At 35.7% G+C, this 24116-nt stretch overlaps 3 protein-coding genes across 3 annotated transcripts in view; 2 read left to right on the forward strand and 1 right to left on the reverse strand.

Moving 5' to 3' along the window:
- Positions 1–2485, reverse strand: part of LOC146133626 (uncharacterized) — a 53284-nt gene extending 50799 nt beyond the window's left edge. Inside the window, exon 1 of the mRNA XM_083396774.1 lies at positions 2326–2485. Within this exon, the coding sequence (XP_083252900.1) occupies positions 2326–2378 (53 nt within the window). The 5' untranslated portion in view covers positions 2379–2485. The remainder of the gene's footprint in view (positions 1–2325) is intronic.
- A 1848-nt stretch (positions 2486–4333) lies between these two features.
- LOC146133627 (armadillo repeat-containing protein 8-like) lies at positions 4334–13903 on the forward strand. Its single transcript, XM_083396775.1, has 14 exons — positions 4334–4467; positions 4730–4878; positions 5662–5826; positions 6311–6479; positions 7120–7276; positions 7610–7764; positions 8394–8600; positions 9025–9180; positions 9800–9901; positions 10196–10414; positions 11360–11494; positions 12022–12300; positions 12622–12770; positions 13785–13903. Exons 1-14 carry the CDS (start codon positions 4408–4410, stop codon positions 13828–13830), a joined length of 2148 nt encoding a protein of 715 aa, XP_083252901.1. The 5' UTR covers positions 4334–4407; the 3' UTR covers positions 13831–13903.
- Positions 13904–17491: 3588 nt separating this feature from the next.
- LOC146133628 (11-beta-hydroxysteroid dehydrogenase 1-like) lies at positions 17492–23282 on the forward strand. Its single transcript, XM_083397807.1, has 6 exons — positions 17492–17582; positions 18487–18617; positions 19097–19208; positions 21058–21243; positions 21925–22062; positions 23056–23282. Exons 1-6 carry the CDS (start codon positions 17492–17494, stop codon positions 23280–23282), a joined length of 885 nt encoding a protein of 294 aa, XP_083253933.1.
- The last annotated feature ends 834 nt before the right edge of the window (positions 23283–24116 follow it).

Here is a 24116-nt window from a genome sequence, read left to right on the forward strand (position 1 = left end):
TCACTTTCGGCATATTTGCAAAACATAAGGACTTAGCAACTAACCCAAAGCAGTTTCGCCTGGCAAAGAAAAGCAGAAGGAACATGTTGACAAACACCAGCAACACGATTTCTGTCCTGATATGCTCAACTGACCATGTGTAATGACACTGATTTGGTGGGTTAGGAAAACTGGCAAGGAAAAAAGGGAGAAACAAAAGTGATGAGAAATGTGGAATGCAGTGATGTACTGACTTGACTTTAAGGGCATGTGCACAGAGATCACTGTTATTAAATGACTAAACTTTTTAGAACTTGTAATAGATTTTAAATGACTTGACTTTACCCTTTTGTGCAATTTGACGTGATTTAAGTCTTTCCGACAAATGGCTTGACTTTAAAAGTCATTTGGAAAATTCAACTTACTTTAAGTCTTTCTGACAAATGACTTGACTTGACAAATAACTTGGACTTTACTTAAGTCTCTAGGGAAATTTGCCTTGATTTAAGTTATTCGGACAAATGACCCGTCTTGACTTGCTATTATTCGCAAGTGACTTCACTTGGACCTGACTAGGACTTCAGTCATTTCAAACCTATTTATTTACAACACTAGTTTATGTCCAATTGTTAACCCAATGACACTAAAAAAACTTTACAAAGCTTTAAAATCATTAATTTTCTTAGCACCAAACTTTTGTAAATAAATAATTAAAAACATTCAAACAATAAACAAGCGAACACAAACTTTTATTTTGCCGCATTCAGAGCTTCGGAAGAATATACAACTTAATAAAAAGCCTGTTCAGGTTAAATCAGTTCAGTCAGCTAGGTCACCAAACCAGGAAATATGTTGATGTTAGGCACAAAGCAGACTTCCTTTCCTGGTGATTTGCACCACATTAGTGCCCACCGTCCAGTCTAAAGCCCAACTGAGTAATGACTCTGCAAATCCAACACAGCAGAGTCCACAGCTTGTGGTCTTCGTTAACTGACCTTTGTCTGTTTTGAAGCACTTTTCAACACAAGTCAACAACAGAACCCAATATATCACTTTCAATAGACATCAAAGGTATTTCCTTCAAAGGAAATCAATTGAAGTTGGACACCCTGACATATTTATTTAAGCTAAACATATTCATAGTTTACAAACTCTAATTAAATTTTATTAATTAAAAATACATAGCCAAACATTCATACAAATAAACCCTGGTTTTGGTAACTTTTTCATTCCGTTATAAGTTTTACAAAGTAATAGGGAAGGTTACATTTGCTGAGTGGAAAACTTTCGTCTCAATAAATCATAGTTTTAAGTGACTTCTATGTCTTTACACCTGAATGACTTTTAACTGTAGGATGTAGGTGTCAATTTAAAATTATCACAAACAACAAAACATTAGTAACCATGTTGGCAACATTTTTGTTAAATGTATTGTACAAAATTTCCGGCTTTTTCAAACAAAATAAGACAAACAATTTTTGATGTACCATGCTTTGTATCTAATCTAGATGATACACATGAAAAGAATTATATTTTTAGATAGTTAAGTAGGGATGTCTTATACTTCATATTATTCTGATACCATTCTTCAAATATTTTGGCAAAAAGTTTTGAACTGATAGAAAATGACACAACTAGAAAGCTCAATCAAGCAAAATTGATATAAAATTAAAGACTCGATTAGTAAAGTTTTCAGGTTTGGTGTATCAAAAGTTTAAATATCTTTTGTTGTTAATGCAACAATTTTTTTATACTTAACTTTCAAGGCAAAAACACTGTACTGGAACGCAAAATATTAATTTAGTATCAGATTGGCAACGATGCCACCCTAGTATCAAAAAATACTGATACTACCACTTGCCATCAGGTATCGGCACCGATCTGATATTATCAGGAATCGCTATGGCAAAGTTAAAAGAAAATAACCTTGCAACTGTATCGTTTTATCTGGTTACCTTCTGTTTTTTTTCTGACACCATATTATGTATTGCTACATCTTGTTTAAAATTTACTAGAAACATTATTCAATATATATTTAAAGAACATAATAAAAACAGAATTGCAATAAATAGTTTGTATAGCACTTACACAAAGATAAAAAATAACAACCTGCATGAATTTGAAAACCACCACAAACAAATTACTAAATGTATTTTGTCCGTTAAGTCTTAAAGTAGTGTGTTACTTAATATAATATATTTATCCAATGAAACATGAACACACATATGTGTGTTTACAACTGAAATCTAGCCCTTCTGAAGCTGCTTTTTGACCAACGATTACGGCTTACATATCATTAGTATAATATATTTAGAAACAATTTTATCAGAATTGAAAAAAAATTACCTAGTATCGAAGTTGATTGGAAGAGTTTGATCTCCTGCAATCATAGAATCCATCTTGACCCTGTTGATGTGTTTTATTTTCTGCTATGTGTTGTTAGGCAAGAATAAACATTGCAATATATGGCAAAAACTGGCAATATGATTGTTCGTAGCAAAATTACGGAAAAATACTAATACAGCAGCATCCTTAAAGTACAAAAGATTCAATAAAAACTTAAAAACAAAGAAATGTACTTGAAAACAGAGAAAAGTGCCAGATTGAAAACTTTATAATGCACTGGAAAATGTTTTATGTTAGAGATATCGGCCAATATTTGGCTTCTACTGATATATCGGTATCGGTAAATGTAGGCCGATACTTTTGCCGATATTTTAGTACAAAAATATGATATAATTTTTCCTGTACAACAAACAACTTACCCATTTTTTTATCAAAAAAATTTTGGTTTTAGCATCACCCCAAGTTAATATGCAAAATAATTGTTTAACAATTAAGAAAGGTATATAAACTAAAACATTATTAGGATTTTATTTTCAATTAATTCAAGTTTTAAACATTTCCCAGGTATAAAAAAATCGGGTATCGGTATCGGGTATCATTTGAAAAATTGTAAAAAATCGGGTATCGGTATCGGTCCAAAAAATGAGTATCAGTCGATATCTAGTTTATGTAGCCAAAAATTGCGGCTGTTATAAGTTACTGCTAATTTTTTTGTTGTAATGCATGTAATTAAATAAACACCACCCGATAAATTACTTCCAAATAACATAAGAACGACTGAAGTTTGCACATTTAATTGATGCAGTTGAACACAATTGAATGCGATTTTCTACAAATACTCAGCTATGCCCACAGCCAAGTCTGGAAAGTATGGCAGATCTCGACGAGATCTTGCAGGTGCACGGCCGAAAAAAATCCAGGTGACCGGGTGCAGCAATGGTAAAAGAAACACTGCACCCAACACTGTAAACGTATGCCAACGCAATAGATAAGGCTACGCACATGTTTTACATATTTGGGGTGCAGTTCAGAATTTTTTCAGGTGCACTTTTAAAAGGTTAAAAAAAGTGGTGCACTTGCCATACTTTCCACAGTGGCCCACATTACAGTGCAACTGCACAAGTAATAATACATCCCAGGCCAAACAGTCCAATCTGGGGCAGGTGCACACCCAAAAGATTTTCAAAAAAAATGTGTGTGGGCACTTAATTTTGTAAAAAAAAGGTTAAACACCCAAGATCGCTGCAAAGTTATAATATAAAGCAGACAATGCATTGCAGGCAAATACAGCACACATCGATTGTTTAAAAGACGATAAAACAATGTTAACCAATAACTCACAGACGCACTTACCATACTTAAAAAAAAACAAAATAAGTTAATTTTGTGAAATTCACATACGGTAAAAAAATTAAAATATTCAACAATTTTATTGCAAAGCTTCAAGAAATAAGTCTTATTTTTGTTGTATTCCTTTGACTACAAGCTATATAACTACTTATTGAATCTCATTTTATTAGCTTTTAATGCAGAGAAAAAGTTTAAAAAACACAGTTTTGACTTAAAGGTAAGTTATAATAAGGCTTCTATGTTGAAACTAAAATGAATGCGTTATTTTACCAATCATAACGTAAGTTCTAGCTTCTATAAAAACAGCTTTTGACAAACAAAATCGTTTTAACGAACACCTGTCAGGCTTGTCAGCGCTCTTTTCAAAATTTATAAAACCGCCGCCGGGCGTGACAAAATCATTTCGATACTTATGTGGTAACTGGTCGACTGGTCGTTTATTGCCTAATGATGTTTCATATTTAGCATAATTTACCAGTTTAACGCAAATATAAAAATAAATGTATATTAATAATTTGCAAAATTGTGCTGTTAGTAAATGAGAGTATTTATAAATTTTGAAATCGAACATTTTATTATTATTTTGATACGCCGTAAATCTAATTTGTATCGAAATTTTTCATGCATAACTTTGTTAAGTTCACGGTTCATTGATTTGTCTCAATAAATTTGTTTTATCAAAGGCTAACTTTTAAAACGTTAATTTACCTTGATATATTTATCGAGAACAAAATGGAAATGGAACAGATGGAAATGCAAGAAACTTTTCCACCATTACAAGGAGTTTTGTCTGTTAGTTACGCCGGTTTCTGTTGTGGTGTTATATGTTAAAATCTTCTAAAACAATCAAATATAAGTCACTGTAGTTTTTGTATATTTACAAAAAACATTTGTTATTGTATGACGAAAATAGTTATATTAATTTATAAAGGTAGATAGAATTTATTAAATAAATAGTTTATAAACATAAATTTTAGTGAAATACAATCATTTTCTTAGAACTGTACAATTTACTTACTTTGTTAAATGCCTAAAAAAACCTAAATTTATTTAGGAGGTGACCGCTCTTTATCAGCCCTATGTGGAAAAGCTTTTCAGTGATGACAAAGTTAGAGTTGTGGAAGGTTTAAAGCAAATCAAAAACTTTGTTATAGGAAATAACAAACAGAAGACAAACTTTATAGTGCTTGGAGCAATTCCGAGGTAAGACTGTTCATAATGGCTTTGCAACCCCTTTTTAATTTATTAAATCTTTTCACAGGCCTTTATGCCTGGCAAGTACATATCTGTTTGGCAGGTATATATATATATATGTATGTATAGATAGTCCAAAACAATGGCTTGGAGCCAATACCCATTGCCAAGTGGTAGAATCAGTACTCCTTTAATAATAAAGTGCCCAAGGTGGTATCGTTGCTGATTCGGTACAACATTAATAATTGAATATTAGCTATGATTGGCGATAAAATGCAGGGATTTCCACCCTAAACTTAAGGTTTATTCTGAAATTATACTAAGTAAACAACTTAAAGCAACCTAAATTAAAAAGGTTGAAGGGTATTTAGCCTAATAAACTAGAAAAACTACCTAAGTTTATTTGACATTAGATCGGACAGTACTACTTTTTTTTCCAAAATTTCTAACATCTAAATAAATAGTATTGTACCTATACATAGGTATTTCCCCTGCAAGGTAGCAAAATCCAGTTTGCATAGCCCTGGTATTGGTTTATTTAAATATCAACATTTAGTAAAAACATTTTTTTATATGCCACTGTTCGACTCATATTGAGTTTTTTTTACTGTGTTTTTTTCTTACAAAAGTAAAAAAATAAATTTTCTTGCAAAATAAATAAAATTCACTTTTTTGGCCGCTAAACCTCATCTACTGCACCAACCTTATCTGCTGCACCATTATGCTCTATTTTTTGTGACCTACTTTGGAAAATAGAGTAAACCTTATTTTTCAATTTTTATTACTCTGCAGATTGGTTTATTTGATCCAACATGAGCAAAGTGACATTCACATAAAAACGCAATGCGCCGTTTTGCTGGGAAGTCTTGCCAAGGGAATGGAGGCAAATGTAAAAAGTTTGTTGGACTACAATGTTATGGATGTGATGTTCTATGGACTGCGTCACACAGATTTAAAGTAAAATAATTTCTGCTTGTATTTTTGTTAAAACTTTTTGCTGTTATTTCTTAGATATATTATCTGGCTAATTATCTAAACTGTAGTGGTCATAAACTCAACATTGGGCCACAATGGTTTAAAATTGGCGGTAAACTAATTTGAGCATGTTTCTAAAACATTTAAATGTTTAAGAAGGAAAGCTGACTTACCTTCCATCACATTGCAAACAAAACTTTGCGATTGTAAGCATAATAGTGAATATAAAAAATACTGCTAAAAGGTGGCAAGTTATATGCTTAAAACAACTCTACCAACACTCTTACCAGCTTTAAAAGTAAGCTAACATATTTCTGCATATATGTAGTAAACATTAATGAAATCTCCGCCTGATATGCTAATGCAGACAAAGTTTGGGCATCACTAATTTCAAACATTGTTTCATGTGCCACACATAATTATGCTTGGGCTTGTTTCTGAGCTAAACTTTTGGTCTTTGTTGTAGATTTTATGAAGCCTGTTTGCGATGCATCCGCACTATAGTAACCTCATCAGAACAAACGGGGAAGTTGATATTCGTCGATGTTTCTCTAATGGCTAGGATGCTGGCGTGCATAAATAAGTCACTTTGCACTCAGGAGTGTACCTGTGAAGTCATTTCACATTGCTGCACAGTAAGTTTTATTAAAATTAAAATCCTTGTGTTACAATAACATTTTGGTAAAGTTTGTAATTTAATGCACTAAATGTTTAACCAGGTATCATTGTGTAAACCAGTGATAGCTATTGAAGGCCCACTACGTGAAACAAATAATGTCATAAAGTTTTGTCATTAAACACTTATTCTTAAAAAATCTTGCATGTAGCGAAAAGTTTTTAGTCTTTTCTAATACAAATTTACCTTTTTATAAGTCACCTGGCGCAATGTGCCATAGTATGCATTGCGTCTTTGGGCTTAATCAATTTAATAAACTATATTTTTTGGGGGGGGGGGTGGTGGAAAGCATGGTTGCCCTATGATGCAACAATGAGCATGAGTAAAAAAAAAAGTCTTATTCACACCAAAAATACCGTACAGTGCATGCATGGCTATCACACGTTCCACGACCACATGACAATTTTAACTGAAATATTAGAAAATAGCTTGCGCCCCACTAAAAATTGCTCAAAGGCCCACATTTGGGCTACAGCCCACAGTTTAGAGATCACTGATGTATGCAGTATATCATTTTTACTACAAATACATTTTTAAAACACTTCTTATTTTTATTACAAATTTTGTGTAGTGTGTATGAGTTTTACATTTTTATTCAGATGCATTCGCAACAAGACTTGTTATACGACCTTGGTGTGGTCGGTCACTTAACACCACTGCTAGTCTCCGAAGTGACAAGGGTCAGGCTAAAAGCTGTCCATGCCATCGCAGTTCTTTGCTACAAGAATATTAATATTTGCTGCAGTTTGTTAAAAAGTCGGTATATTTTTAATTTGTGTTATTTTTTTAATTATTTACATTAACATTTAAAATGTTTTAAATTTCATGTTGTAATCTTGCATTATTTTAACTTCCTATTTTATTTGTATTGTGAAATTTTTTTCATGAATATGTTTTAAAAACAATTTTCTTGACATTACCCAGCAAAGAATATAAACAATGCAACCAACTTAATACCACGTAAACCTTAATCATAGTTTTTATGAATAAAATTACAATATATTTCACAACCAGTTGATACCCACTTATAAAGCGTTTTTATCTACTTGTAAGGTTGTGAGGGTTTAAACTAATATCCCATGTTTGCAGTGAAATCTGGGAATGTTAATGTAATTGACATCTTCACTGAAATGGTCTCCCGAGCTCAGCCAGTCTCGATCCAAATCCATGCTGCGAGGTGCTGGACGTACATATACAGAAGCGGGGCGATGAATGGATTGGATAACAAAATTATCTGCAAAAAAGTGCTCTTTTCCTCTCTTAAAGCCAGGGCTGGGGAGCTTGAGCCCAGCACTCTGGAGCCAAGCATTTTTGCTTTTTAGACCTGCGTTAGAGCCATTTCTATTTTGTTTGGGGAGCCTGGACTGGAGCCATTTTTAATGTTTTTGTGGAGCAGGAGGCATTTTTAAATTTTGAGGGCTGAAGCTATAAAATTTTTATCTGTCCTAGCTCAAATAAAAATTAGTAAACAGCTTTGTGTGGCAAATGTAACTTAATTTAGCCTACGCCGAAGCAGCATTTAAAAAAATTACCAATACGGATGGAGCCTTTGGATAATATTTATGCTGTTTTACTGTGGCTCCCCAGCCCCATTTCTTTAAAATATGTATTACTTCTGTTCAGGAAGATATATTTTATTCAATATCAGTTTTAGGTAATAAACGCTAAATTTTACCAGAGCAGACCTTAAAAACCGAAAGCGTCAAAGTTGAAATATTTCAACTTTCCAATTCAACTTTTTTTTTTGAAGTATATATATATATTTTTTTGAAATATTTCAACTTTCCGCAACCGAAAGCGTTTTTCAAAAAAACGTTTTACGTTAACGCCAGACGCGTCTATTGTGAACCAACCTTAACGCTTCTACATTAAGGTCCTGCCCTGTCTTGTGCGAATGTGCTCGAGCAATTACGGAATCGACGAACGAGTTCTCGGGGCCAAAACGGTCGCATACCTGATGGAGGCCGACCCCTCTCTGCAGCGGCTTGCTCTAATCTGCGAGCAGTTTCCGCGCAAACTCGAAGCCTACTTTCGGTACCCGATTGTCGCCGACACTCAGAACGTAGACGACATGAGAAGGGTGAGTGTTTTGGTGCAATTTTGGCTTTTTTTTTTATGTATATAGTGTTTGTGAACAAGTCATTTTGAAATGACTTACGTACCAGTTGGGTCATTGAAAGTAAAGTTTAAAGTCATTATAATAGCAAGTCAACATTTTTTAAATATTTTTTTATAATTGCTGACAATTAATCGGAGTTTACCAATTTTAATAGTTTATTGTTCAGTTTTATATCAGTGATTTAAGTTGAATGCGACTTTCTCTAAAAATGACTTGACTTGGCAACTGATGACTCAATGGGGACTTAACCTGTAATTTTTTGGACTTGACTTGGGACTCAAGTTATTTCACAACTAACTTAACTAGGACTTAAGTCAGCTTAAAATGACTTGTTTACAACACTGCCAATATTTTGTTCGACATTACCTATTCCATTTTTCCGTAGTTCAAACAGGAATTGGGCCGGGGCAACGACCTCCTAGAAGCAGTTTTCCTCGCATACGCCTCTCTTCTGTCCAATGACGAAGACATGAGAAAGCTGGTGGCAAACGACCTTTTGGTGCAGCGTTTGGTCGAGGGACTGGCCAACACACACCAGCCGGTCAGTTGAGCATTTTATTAGAAATAGACCGATTATATGGGCCAATATTTGACTTCTATTGATATATCGGTTAATTTTGTCCGAAATCTTACTACAAAAATATGATACAGCTTTTCCCGGAAAACATACCAGTTTTCTATTTTTTTTTCAAAAAATTTAATGTTTAGCATCAGTACAAGTTAATATGCGAAATAAGAGTTGAGTTAATATAGGTATGTAAACTAAAATGTTATTTGGATTTTGGTTTCAATTAATTAAAATGTTGACTATATTTCAGGTTTTTAAAAAAATCGGTATCGGTTATCGGTTTGGCAAAAAACGTAAAACATTAGGTATCGGTAAAACTGATATCGGTCGATCTCTAGATTACATGCAGCTGTTATTTTGCAATCGTCTTATATATACTTTTTTGTATTTTTTTGTTTCTGTTTTAAACTTACAAAACGTAGTAAGAATATCAAAGCCCTAAAATAAGTAGGTATCATTAACTTTTCGGATAACTCTTTATTCATTTTTCAAAACCACCAAACAATCATAAAGCCCGACCGTTTTTTTGTTTCCACATCATTGTAGGTTTTAAAACATTTAATGTTACAATAAAATAAACTTTTTTTCTCAGGTAAGGACTGCTTCACTTCAGTGCCTTCTAAGCTTGTCAAGGTCTGTGCAAATTCTACGAACTGTATTCGAGGATTTGGAAGTCTGGAAACCAATACTCAAGGTTTGGAGCTTAATGGTCGGAGGTTGTAGTAAGACGTAGTAAAAAATCAAATCCCACACAGAAATAGGTTTCATTTTGAACGTTGCGAATAACTCTTTATTCATTTTTTAATGATGTTACAAAATTTAAGTCAAGACTCTACTTCAGTGCACTTAAGTCGCTGTTTTCAAAAGACTTGTCTTGACTGAAGTCTTTTGAACAAATGACTTGACTTGGACTTTCCGCTTGAGCAGACAGTCTAGCGCGTTTTCCGCGGTCAAGAGTTCGAATCCCACCGTTCACTTTTCAACGCAGATAGCGCAAAGCCCGTGCGACTTGGACGACGCTGCGTCGGTAAAGGAACACGTGGCTGCCAGCGCAGCAGTAAGCAACCTTCTGCTCGAGTTCAGCCCCAACAAGAGCCGTCTGCTCTCCAGCAAGATACTGGACACAGTGAAGGGATGGTGTGAGACAGAATCTTCCAACAACCTTCGTAGGAACGGAGTTTGGTCGCTACTCAATCTTACATTTCAGGTGAGAGGCTCTGTCCTAAAGGAAGGCAGACTTTGCTGCTGTTTTTCGTTGGTGGCTTTGTAAATGATAAATTTTTGTTTTTTCTTGAGTTCGATTAAAATTAGTAAATTCGAAAAAAAATTGAAATTACACCCAATGGGTTGTGTCCCAAAGGCAGACTTAGAACATTGTTTTTCGTTTTTGGCTTTGTAAATTATAAACTTTTATATAATTAGTTTTTCAATTGAATTATGATTTTTTATTTTTTATTAAGTTGGGTTAAAATTAGTAAATTAGCAAAAAAATTGAAATTAAACGTTAGAGGCTGTGTTCTAAAGGCAAACTTAGACGACTGTTGTTGTTTTTTTTGTTGTTTAAATTCTAATTTTTTCTCAAGTTAAGTTAAAATTACTAAATTCGCGAAAAAACATGGTTACGCCCTAAAGGCAAACTTGTACAACTGTGTTTTTTTGTTCCTAAATTTTAAATTAAAGTATAAATTTTCATTTTTTCTTAAGTTGGGTTAAAATAAGTAAATTCGCAAAAAAATAAAAATTACACGTAACAGGTTGTGTTCTAAAGGCAAACTTGCATAACTGTTTTTGTTTGTTAAAAGTTCGAAAATAAAAAAAATATCCCTAAAAAGTTTTTTTTTTCATGCTCTTAACACCTTTGGGCTAATAAGATTAACTCAAAACACAATAAAGTCCAAAGTCAAATAAGATTTTTCCCGTATTTTGCAATAACGTATAGATAAAATAGACCAAAATGTGGGACAGTTTGCAAAGGAGGTCACGGGCCGGATGCGACACCTATAATGCTGTATGTTGCCGTCCCTTGGTTTACAGGATTCTCGCGAAAAAAACATCCCATCGATGTGATGCGATATTCTTTTGCAGTTCAAATCAAACCCAACCTTATATTTTTATTGTATAAGTATGCGTCAACATTGTTTATTCCACCAAGGCCGACTTGCCACTCAAGATGGAAGTGATGTCATTGTTACGTGTCGACCTTCTATTCGCCCTTCTGACAAGCGTCGATTATGACGTCATAGCGAAGACCCTCGGAATCCTGAACAACGTCCTTACCACGAAAGAGGCGAGGCATACAAAAATATATAGGAGTAATTTAAAAGAAATGCAATTGGCCTTCCCAAAATTTTAATGCGTGTCGTCAAAGTTTTCAGTTTCCTCAGAAAAAAAATGAGTTTTTTTTAATTTATGATTTTTTTGTGACAGCCTTGATCTAAAAACCTAGTTATTGTAACTTTTATTATCCATGGGGACACTATACACAGATCTGCAATGATAATGAATTGCAAAGCCAAAAAGGTCGAGTAGATCGAAATCATCTTGATTAACACTGGAGATGATACAAGCTGGTTTAGAAACGTCTTTATCAAGATAATGTCGATCTTATCGACTTTTTTGACGTTGCAATTCATTATCAAGTTTTAGTATCAAATGCAGCAAAATATAAGTTTTCAGAACTTTCACGTGAATACTTTTTTGCACTTGCTGACGGCACCTCTTACAAAACATATTCATCTTAAAAACACACCCCCCCCCCAAAAAAAAAAAAATAATAATAATAATAATAATGACGTCATTACCCCCATTATGCAGCACACGGACCAAGTAATGGCCCTACACGGCGACACAGTGATGCAAGCATGCGCGATCGCGATCGAGTCCACGTCGCTCCCCCAGCCCACCCTTATGACGTCACTGGGTGGTATGACGTCACACGTCGGTGACCTAGCGACGTCGGTGCACACGGCCGCTCTGTGCGTGCTCGGTTGCGTGGCGTCTGGGGACGGGGGAAGTACCGTGAAGAAGTACTGGAACGATAATGAGAACTTGATGAGGAGGCTGGTTCAGTTCCTGGGAAGCTCAGATAGAGGGGTGAGTTGGTGTGTGTGTTTTTTGTTTTTCCAGTATTTGCTGAACTCACCTGACAAGTCGGTGTACTTGAAAACTAATCACAATGTAAATGGCAAATATTCCTGTGCTTTTTTTTGTAGGTTTGGGCTTTTAGGCTGGAGCACACAAGCAATTCACAAACTAGATTAGAATTAGAATTACTGCTTTTTGCTCTAATTTATTAAATTGAAAACTAGAATATCACGAACTTATCATTTGCAGTTATGCTGGTATCGAAACGTCCTTAGAGAATTGCCTGGTTGTCTAAGTCGGCCTCGTGACGAACCTTGTTTATTGTTTTAGCTCCAGACGGCGGCCGTGGCCTGCGTGACGTCACTATGCCGCATCGAGGAACGCGATTCGGCCGAGCGCCGGCGCCAGTTGGCCGACCTGGGGGCCGTCGAAGCCCTCAACCAACTGAGGAACTCGACCGACGAGCCCCTGTTTAACAAGTGAGATGTTTGACTGTTTTGTGTTAATGTTAAATTATAGCTATAGGTCAGCTGATTACAATTGTAGTGCAAGGTCAGGCTAGAAAAAACAATAGCCTGCGGTGAGGTTTGAACTCACGACCTTGGTCATACCGAGACCATCGTTCTACCGACTCAGCTACACAGGCTCAGAAGGGGCAAGTCGAGAGAAACAACCATAGCATAATTTCCTGCTGCACCCTATCCCTACATACAACCTTATGTGAAGGTGGTTAACAGCCCGTTTTAGCAGCTGAAACGTACATATACGCAATGTGTATTCTGTGATCCCTTCTGGAGTCGTACTGGCCAGTCAGGCTGACTGGTTTCGGTAAGGCTTTTCGAATTGCACTTGTGGATTGTATAATGTGTGCCGTTATTCTTGGCCATTGCGACTGGCCCTGATCACAGAAATACTTAAGTATAAGCCCTGATCACAGAATACGTAAGTATAAGTACTTTTCAGTATACGGATGACCTAATTACTACGAAACGCGCACTGTTGGGTTTTGAATAAGTAATTTAAAGCCACCGATGTGGTTAATTGAAATGTTGGCCACCAAAAAATCTGATTTAGACTTTACTTTATTTCAGTTTTGAATAATAGTGCGATTTGAAAAACCCCCCCTAAACAAAAATTGGAAATACACATAATATAAAGGGTAATTCTTCACAAAAGAAAGCTGTTGTCTTGACTAGCTGATATGAGTGAGTAAAAGTGAGGTTGACCTTCAAGTGTAGTTTAATCAATACAATATTCTAATACCAAGAAAAAGGCCGTAAAAGCTTATTTTGGCCCAAAAAGGTTTTATGGAAAAATGAGCGGTTGTCCGGATTAAATTTTTGGTGAGCCGGCCCCGGCCCACGGACCATAGTTTTTCTCGGTCTGTTTCAGGCGCTGAACACTCTAACCTGGTGTTCGGCTCATGCACATATCTTAGTAGGGACAATAAACAGCATAGAATATAGTTTAACTTATATATTTTTTTATTTTAGAGTGAAGTCTGCCCTTCAACTCTTTCAACCCAAGGGAAGCTTATGACCCTGAAGTCAATTCACAATTTCTGTCATTATTTGTTCTATTTTCGCCGCAAAATATACTGTACACTTGGAAATGTGTAGTTTAGTTAGAGCCAATGAGTATACTGTTACTGTCAGGCATTATATAATTATAAAGGGGTTCTTCTGACAAATATGTGTTTGGCGCCGACATTTTGATTACCTATACGGGTAATCTTCTTCAGGGTAAAAAGACTTGTAACTTTAAGGGTATATATAAAGTGAAGAACGAGATAACCGGCTGCAGCCTTCTAATGGCCGCAAAATATGCTTTTCAGACTGTGAAATTTACTTTCCAACCAAAGAGTTTGAATTCATATTCTTTGTTCTGACTAAGAGAATAAAAATGCTGTTGGACAAAGTAGCATTTTTTGGTAAAATCCGAACTAGATTAGAACTAGAATTAGAGCGCATCAGCAATTCACAAATTAGATTAAAATTAGAATTAGCCGCATTTTGCTCTAATTCAGCGGTTCTCCACCAATGGGCCATGGCTTACTGGTGGGCCATAAAAACATATTAGGTGGGCCACAGAGTAACTTGAAAACGCTAGATTTCGTTTCATTTGTGTAATTATATTCAATTTTACAGGAATATTGGCTTGGGGAGGAATAAAAAGTATTGTAAACTTATTGTTCAGCCGCAAGTATCTCACTAATGCACGATTGAATAAATAATCTGTTTTGAAATTATGTTTTACTGTGTTTTGTTCTAAACCAATTTTACAGTTTTTTCTTTCATAAAAATTTATTGGGCCACAGAATTTTTTTCAACGTAAATGGGCCACGAAAGAAAAAAGGTTGAGAACCACTGCTCTAATTCATTAAATTAGAAAACTTGAATTATCTAGTTATCCCAGTCTGGTTGTATGTTCCACTTTAAAGCATATTTGCTTTGTGTGGCGCGAACTAATGGAGACTTAATTCTGCCCATCCTGTTTAAGTTCTCAGTAATGACCGGCCTATGAAACGTATACTATACGTATGGTATAATTTCCTCCACTTGTATATGAGACGGAAATTGTGTCGATTAGCGCTGACTCGTTAACTGTGTTAAAATTAGGGAGATTTATGTTTTTTTATTAAAACAAACGAGTGTTTCCTGTGTTAGTTACAACGTGTCAGATTTATGTTTTTCATCAAATGGGCAGTAAGCGTACACCGTAGAATGTTAAAAAAATTAGCTATTTTTGTTAATCGCCGATTGTGTGAAATACAGCAATTAGAAATGCATAAAACTGTAGTGTTAGGACATTAGTCTATTTCTAAACTGGTAGGCTACTCCATTGTAGAAAAAGGTTCAACATTTCTTGGAAAATGCTTCGCTAAACTGAACAACTGTTAAACAAAGTTAAAAACCTAACCTTGAGTATTTTCCTGGAAACCTTACTGATAGTAATAATATTAATCGCAAGGCACATATGCGACCAGCTGTTTTACTTAAACCGTCTGACACCATAGGCCATGTAGAGCGAAAAACCTAATAGTTGGAAATTCAGACGTTTCACAATCCCAGGGTGGTTTAGTATTTTGACCAATATTTATTTGAACATACTAGGAATTTCTTATTAAAGTACCGTAGTACTTGCCATGGGTGTTACACTCCCTTAAAAATATTCTTTTTGCTAACTTTAACCACCTGGACGTTTCCAATTGAAAGAGAACATAGGAAAAGAATACCGATTGCATAGCGCTAAAAATGTTAGTGAAGAAAACACCGAAATAGTTTTTGACTGTGCTGAACAATAATGAAAAAGTTATTGTTTATTTTTCACTTCCAGTGTAGCCTACTGTATTTTTTATTGTAAGCGCCAGGATAGCATTTGGTTGTTAACAAGCGCACACTTATCACATGAAGACAGATATTAATATTTGTATACGGTATGACCGACCTGTGTATGGATCATAGTCATTTTATTAACATAGTGGTGGTCTAACTAAACCCAGACCCGCAATCATTCTCCCACATTTATATAAACTAAATCCCAAAGGCAGTGTTGAAATAACTTAAGTCGCTGCTTTCAAATGACTTGACTTGCCTTTAGTCGTTTCAGTAGAATGACTTGACTTAAGTCTTTTGGACAAATGTTAACTCACTAAGTCAAGTGAATTGTATTGAGATTAAGTGTTTTTATTTCACATTTTTTTAATTTGGTTGTTTACCGGTACGTTATTTGTTCGCGTGAAGCAATCAGATGACTATATGTTGAATTTTTATTATTGTTCAGTTGATTGCTTATTACCAGACGAGTTTACCCATTTTAATAGTTTAATGTTTCATTTTTCACCAATGAGTTGAAATTGACTTGATTTAATAGTAGTTACTTAACTAGAACTTGACTTTTTTCATCTTTTGAAAAGATTTGACCTGGACTTGTGTCATTTTAATATGTCATGTTTATAACACACCTAAAAGTAGTAGTCTTAACCTCGATAAGAACTGTTTCCGAACTTTGCTTCCTCTTTGGACCTTACTCTGACAAACAAAAATCCACTGACGCGTGTCCACGAGTACCTTGGTGTCCTTCAAAGTTTGAAATTCCTTGAAATTTCATCAGCGTCGGCTTATTGCCATTGGGCAAACATAGTGGTTGTCGGAGTGACAGCTACATGTCATGCCGAATTGCTTCGTGTAGGCGCAAGCATGTCGACACTTCTCGCTAACTTGTTTCCTGCGTATGTAAACTGTTGCCGCTAGGTATTATAACAAGCAAATTAAACAGCTATTCTGGCTATTGTATTTTTATCTTAACGTTTATACCAGGGGTTGTTAAACTTACTTACAATGATCAGCATTGAACAGGTATTGTTTTCAGATAAATAAAAACATCGCACAGATAGTGCAAAGAGGCGCTTAACTGTAAAACCTGCAAATTACGGAAAGTTGTTTGATATCTGTGGTTTATTTGGTAAACGTTATAGTAATGGTGTCAGTATTTATAGCACATCCCAGTTGTTTTTAATGTCACATTTACGAATTGTGTGAAGGTGAGTTACATATAGCTAGGTGTAAATTGAGTGTAATTACAAAAAAGGGCATGTAAGGTAGTTCGGCAAAAAAATAGTTTCGAGGATTGGCCTGGTGCAATTCACCCTGACAACACTGTACAGCAGCGGTTTCAAAACTTACATAAAATTTTTGCCTAATGGTCCGTCGTAATTATTTTTTATTTTTCAAGGGTCAATTGACCCATGTTTCGTGTGGTACACTACTACAGTCACGATTCTTTGTAATGCAAAACATAATTAAAGGCTAATAATGATGACAGATAATGTTTAAAAACATTCGCCAAAGCCTAATGTTTAAAAACTTAAAAGACTAATTCTTCTTGTGGAACCTCTGAAACCGCTGTACGGACCCCAGTTTGGGAACCGCTGCTTCGTGCCCCGTGGAAAGCCCTTCAACCCCATCCTCGCTTAAGAACCCCTGGTTTAGACGTTCTATACAAGTCGCGTTAATATAATAGATCGTGTGGAAGATAGTGTCATTTACCCTAAACGTTATGGTAAAACTGCAATAGCTACAGAAGAACTGTTTTGGTAGATATTTTCTGCCTGAGGCGTTGGTGTTTTAACAAATAGCGTACGAAACACACAGGTAGTGGTGACATTGGTAAGCAGCTGTTTGATCAACCAGCCAAGGAAATGTTCAGCAAAAGACACGCTGTTCTTATAGCGCTTATCGCTGCAGTTGCGTATTTGGTTTTCTCCGGAAAGAAAGAAAAACTAAACCCAGGTAAAACCAGACTTTTGTATGACCCAAGTCCAGGTCAAGTAATTCGCAAAACAATTTAATCAAAATGTATAGCATATAAAAGCTCTAAATGTTCAAATGAGGTTACAATTGTAGTCCGACATATACAGTATGGCTTCAGTTTGGTAAAAATATATAGATTTAAATGTAGACTATTATACAAATCAGGATGTAAATATACACTTTAATGCATTTCAGGATGTCAACACTTGCTCAATTGTCACGATTTTTACCAAATGTGTCACATTTAACAGGCTATAAGGAAATACTCGGTAATAAACGCGTATAATGGGGAAAGTATTAAAATTGTGCCGTGGCGCCGTCTGTACTTAATGTAACATTATAAGAAGAGTACCGCTTTTATACGTCAAAGACACGCGTGTATAGCACAATATTCTGAACTTTGCAATATATCACTGAAAAAAAAAACACAAAAAATCAAAATGCCCTTAAAAGAAAAAACACATAAAAAACAAATGACTTAAATAACCCGGTCTCGATTCGTTCAGGTTGCTTTTAAAAGACGTTACAATTAAGCTGGCAGAAATAAAGTTAGCTCAAGCCTCCAAAACCCTGATTTTTAAACACGTTTATTTGTCGCTTTGAAGCAAAATTGTTGGAAGTTGTAGTAAGACGTAATAAGAATATCAAAGCCCACAGAAGTAGATTGCATTTTGAACGTTTGAAATTAACTCTCTATTCATTTTCAACATATTTTATTCGAAAAATAAAAAAACTCCGAATGTTATTGAAAAATCAACAACAAATAAAAACAAATTTTGATACCCAAATCTCGATTCGTTAAAAGCAAATTTCGATTCTTTTTCAAAAGACGTTCGCTCAAGCTTTCTAAACCCTGATTTTAAACATCATTTATTCGTTGCAGACGCGGTGAAGGGACTGCGAGTGGTGGTGACCGGTGCTAGCTCAGGGATCGGGGAACAGATTGCTTACCAGATGTGCGAGATGGGAGCAAGGGTGCTGGTAACAGCGCGTACCGAGTCAAAGCTGCAAAAGGTGACCTTGTCTGTAGCCTACATTGAGCTTCCTATACTTTACGATAATTTCGCGGTTTAATATTTAACCACAAAATTGTTCTCTTTTCTGTGCGGAGACCATCCAGGTTAACCGTGTTAAAATTGCTCATTTACTAACAACTCTTTACTCACGCACATCAGCCCTAAGCGTTTCCTTGTTTGAAAGGTGCGATCGCTTTTACAGTTAAAAATTTATCGTTTGAAGCGCTTTATTAAATGTACTATATATATATATATCACTGGTTTTAAATATTCCTATTTGTGGCATGATGTAAGCATTAACATCATTATCAGAAAGATAAAAAAAAACATTTTTACAGCTTGTTGGAGTGCTTTTCGCAAGGCAAAATCAAATATTATAATTAAAATGACCAACAACAAACGTTGCCGTTTATATGAGTATCCACTCACACCTTGGATGGTTTGCGGTCTGTTGACGACACCGTCCATATTTTTTAGGCGGTTGCAGAATGCAAGAAACGTGGCGCAAAAGAAGCCCATTACTTGGCAAGGAGCATGTACGGCTATGACAACGCAACCGACGTTATTAAGATGGCGCTGGATAAGTTCGGTTAGTCGAAGCGTTATCTGGTTCTGTATTTCACTCTTTTACGTAACTAATATAAGGTCCCACAAGATTGGAAAATACCACACCATTTGTTACCAGTAGTACACTTTTACAATCTACAGTTTTCCGCCTTTTCAGTTCAGAAATTTGGTACAGCCCATGCGCACGTCGGACTCGGGACTCGGGTAGTATTGTCGAGTCTTAATCGAGTTCCAAGTCCAACTCCCGCAAAACAAAACGACTCTATCGAGCCCGAATCCAACTCCTACTCCACAGCCTTGCTCAGAACCAATAAGCTTATATAGGAAAACTGAGTTATTTCATACATACCTCACCTGTCGGAGATACTTTACCGTTTACGTGAGCCTAGATGTTACGATAAGATGTGTTTCCCTGTCAGTTCTGCTGTTAAAATATAAAAAAGTGGACTTTTAAAATAACTTTACAAGCCGACCCTAATTTTCCCGCAAATGAATAGTCGCCTAAAAATACCAACCACTTATGTTTTTTATTGTGAGATTTTTTGCTATCTCATAAATATTAGTGTTAAATGTACCTTTCCGTTGTAAAATTCAAGAGGACAATGTGGTAAACCAGAATAAAGAGTTGCCTCAGAGATATGCTGTACCACAGTGTACATATAATTTGAACACGTAGTAAATGATTGAAGAAAAAGCCGGTGTGTGTCGAAACAGTTGCCAAATAAACCTGGCGAAACCTACCATTGTCTCCTTGAGAAACCGATCGTCTGTGCAGCAAGTATCGTACGGTTGCTGCTGTTTATACTTGGCAAATACACTCGGTGCCAATAGTCCAGTGTTTGTTTACTAGAAGTATAAGCCGCATAACCTCTTCCATTATACCATTTTTACTGGAAAAGTTGTCGAAATACTTGACATTATTTACTTAACTTATCCTTTTACTTGACTCTATTACCAGAGTGTTGTAATGACTTAAGTCACTAACTTGACTCAAGTGCACTTAGGTAACTGTTTTTTAATGCCTTGACTTGACTTAAGTCGTTCGCGTAAAAATGCTTGACTTAAGTCTTTCGGACAAAGGCCTTCAAATGACTTGGATTAAAAATACGTAATTTTATTTAACATTACTTTATCAAACTAAGCTATTATCTCTGTTTCGCACTTGAAGCGTTTTTTATTATTTTTTACTTAACTTATTTCTCATAATTGGATGTTTGCCAATTTTAATAGTTTATTGTTTTACTTTGATATTAGTGAGCTGACTTTGAGATGACTCGGACTTTATTTCACAAATGACTTGACTGGGACTTAAGCCATTTTTAAATGACTTGTTTACAACACTACAAAGGAAATTACAAACACTTTTCATTAAAATATTGAGACATGCAGTTCAAAATCGCGTGGCTGTGTTGTGAAAGTTACAATAGGGGCCTCCTGCTCATAGAAGCGCATTCATAATTGTAAGCTACAGAAAACGTTGTGTTGGAGCACAAAGTAACCTGAAATGCACATGATATCATATCCGCACCGAAACAACTCTAGTTTTTTCGTAGACTACAGACACTTGGCTTTCGGTATCGGCTCTGATCCGATATTACTGGACATTCTTAAATACAAGATATCTGTAGCACAACGCTTTGTTAAATAAAAAGCATAAAGTAAATACTATGTTCGTTATACAGAATGAAATGTGATATTCCATCTATATATAATCTGAAATGTTTTGTGTTATTTTTCGAGATATGGGACCAATTTCAGCCAAGCGCTCTAACAACTAAGTATACGGTCCTGTTTTTTGTATTCCTGGTAGCCATTACATTAATCCAAATGTCCAGGTCTAAAAATCACACCAGATTCTTCCTTTCATTAAGGCGATATTGATGTGCTGGTGCTGAACCACATCGGGCAAAGTTACGTGGCGGGTTACCAGTACGTCATTGATGACGTGGAGAAGTTGCTGATGGCCAACACGCTGACGCACGCGCACATGGCAAGCATATCTATGCAAAGCTTGAAGAAAACCAAGGGATGGATTAGCGTGGTGTCATCCACTGCAGGTACATTGGCTGTCAGAGTGACTCAGTTACTTTAACGATAAATTGTGCTATATGTATCTAGTTCTCAAACTGTGTACCTCAAAGGATTCTCAAGTATGCCACAAACTGTTTTTTTAATTTTAATAAAAAAGCTATTCGTATAACAAGTAGAAACCCAGGCAAAATATTGACATACAACGGATCATTTACCTAGGTGATTTTTCTTTAGTATGAAAAGGATCGGCTATAGTATACCTTCTGTTGTAAACTATTATATACCACGTTACCTTAAAAATTTACTGTTTCAGGAAGATAAGTGCGCGTTAAATAATGACACATGAATAAAAAGCCTTTGTCAATTTATCATCGAATCGAAAGTAGTACTCTATGTGTCAGATGTACTGTTGTCGAATGCAATTAAAAAACTAAAAATTTTGATGAAATCTTAAACTGTACGACAATTCATTAAGGCCCACTACAGTTTTTATTGTGTATAGCTATTTATATTTTTTCGTATAACAATAATTACTTTAATAAAGTCTGGCAATCTTTTTATCTTGTCGCGATCTTAAATTCTAATAATTATTCAACCCTTTATGAGAAAAGTTTGGTGACCCCCGCCCTAGATAAAACTGTCCTATTATCACTATTGCATAGTAGGCCACTGTTGTATTTACGTACAAAGTCAAATATTTTTTTCAGCTATCGGCGGGGCTCCTTACATCATTCCTTACGCCACCAGTAAGTTTGCACTCGAGGGCTTCTTCGCCAGTTTTCGCCACGAGCTGGCGCTAAACAAGACAGACGTGTCGATTTCGGTGTCTCATCTTGGCCTGATCGGTAAGTAGAGGAAAGTCGTATAATTAACAATAAATTTTGCTTGCTTTTTTCGATTCTAATAATGCCTTTACTGTGCCAAATTATGTCATTACTGTATAGTCCAATAGGCAAAATTAACAATATTAAAACCGGGACTGCGTAGTCGGGTAAAAACAACCCGACTCCCGAGTCGGACTCCGGCCAAATATACGAGTCTCGAGTATGGCTCTAACTCTCCACCTGTATTAAACCTATTACGTAATTGAAATAAGGTGGATATATTCAGCAATCCACTTATAGGGATGTCATATAATTCATTGACTCACAATACATGGTTGGAAACTTTTCCACCATATGCTATTCCACCTTTACAATTTACAGTTGGCGGCCATACCAGTTTTAAATTTTGGTACTGCGCGTGCGCACGTCGGAGCTCTGGTAGTTTCAGGTATGGTCTTACTTGATTCCCGAATCCGACTCCAGCAAAACAAACCGACTCCGTCTAGTCCCGAGTTCGACTCCGACTCCGCAGCCCTGATTGAAACATACGAACGTATTTGTTTTCACGTTTTAAAGCCAATTTTAGGCAACTTATTCGTTCTTGTAATGTTTTTTTTTCATTTTTTGAGAAATTTATCTTTGAAAGGTAGAAAACTTGGGCATTCAAAGAAGACGAAAATGCAAACTTGTTTTGTATCGGATCCGCAACAATTTTATCGTAGTATTAAACGTATACCAAAACAAACAATCTCTATAATTAAAATGCAACACAGTACAAAAATGTCGACTCTTTTTCTAAAAGTCGACAAGATTTTTTCGAAATTCGATTAAAATTAGGCTACATTGTTAGCCCAGTAAAAAGACTCAGTAGTAGCTTAGGTCTAGGCTATTTGCCCGGATCTTTCTTATACGCTTGCACCTGTTAGTGACTGTATATGTCGATTTGAACTACTTTGGTGTCCGGTTGAACAGCCTTTTCCGAAAAAATATCGAGAAAAAACGCTGTAATTGCAGGCACAGATCCTGGTTACACATTTGGAAAGCTGCTTCCGAAAGCAGTGCCAGCTTCAAAAGAGGAATGTGCCGCTGAAATCATCCGGGGAACGATGGCAAGGGAGAGCGACATCTATTTTCCAGCACACACCAAATGGTGGGCCACGATGAAAGGCATTTTCCCGACGCGATTCGATCAAAAGTTGCGTGAATTGTACAAAAAAATTGAAGATGTTGCCAATGTTTAGTAAAATAAATAGTAAAATCTTTTATTTGTGATTTTGTATTTGGTCGTCAGCTTGTTAGCTGTAGGCCTACAACAACGGTATACATATAATGTTTTAAATAAGAGCAACGTATGTGTATTGTAGAATGCATGAATTTACCGACTAAGAGCTATTGTGTTTACAGTAACTTTTATGATATATTTGCTTATGTCAGAGAATTATTGTCTATGCGAAGCAACGCTACTCGCACCAAAGTGTTAAATGCTAAATGGCCTGTTCTGTGATTACCTCTGCAGTCAGCAGTTGGATTGTCTGTAGCTATTTAAGACCGCTTTCCGCTTGTAAACTAACTTCTTCTTTGTTAACATCTTGTGCTGTTCGCAGTGTTGTAATGACTTAAGTCAATGACTTGACTTAAGTGCACTTAAGTCACTGTTTTTTAATGACTTAACTTGACTTACGGTAAGTATTTTGGGCAAAATGACTTGACTTGACTTAAGTCATTTGGTCTAATCACTTGGGTTAAAATAAATTATTTTAATTAGGCAATTATTTATAAAATTGCGTTATTTATCCCAATCTTTGCACATAGAACAATTTGCTTGTAATATGTTGCTTTTGTGTTATTTTTTTGCTTGAGTTGCTCATACTCTGAAGAGTTTGTCGGTTTTTATAATTTAAAGTTTTATTTTTTTTGACAAGGGCTGGACTTGAAGATGACTTGCTCTAACTATGACTTGACTGGGACTTGACTTGGGCAACCGATGACTTGGACTGGGACTTGACTTGACTTGTTATTTATGCAAAAAGACTTGACTTGGACTTAAGTTATTTTACGAACGGAATGACTTGACT

The sequence above is a fragment of the Ascidiella aspersa genome, chromosome 9 (assembly GCF_963924565.1).
Source record: "Ascidiella aspersa chromosome 9, kaAscAspe10.2, whole genome shotgun sequence".
Classification (NCBI taxonomy): domain Eukaryota; kingdom Metazoa; phylum Chordata; class Ascidiacea; order Phlebobranchia; family Ascidiidae; genus Ascidiella; species Ascidiella aspersa.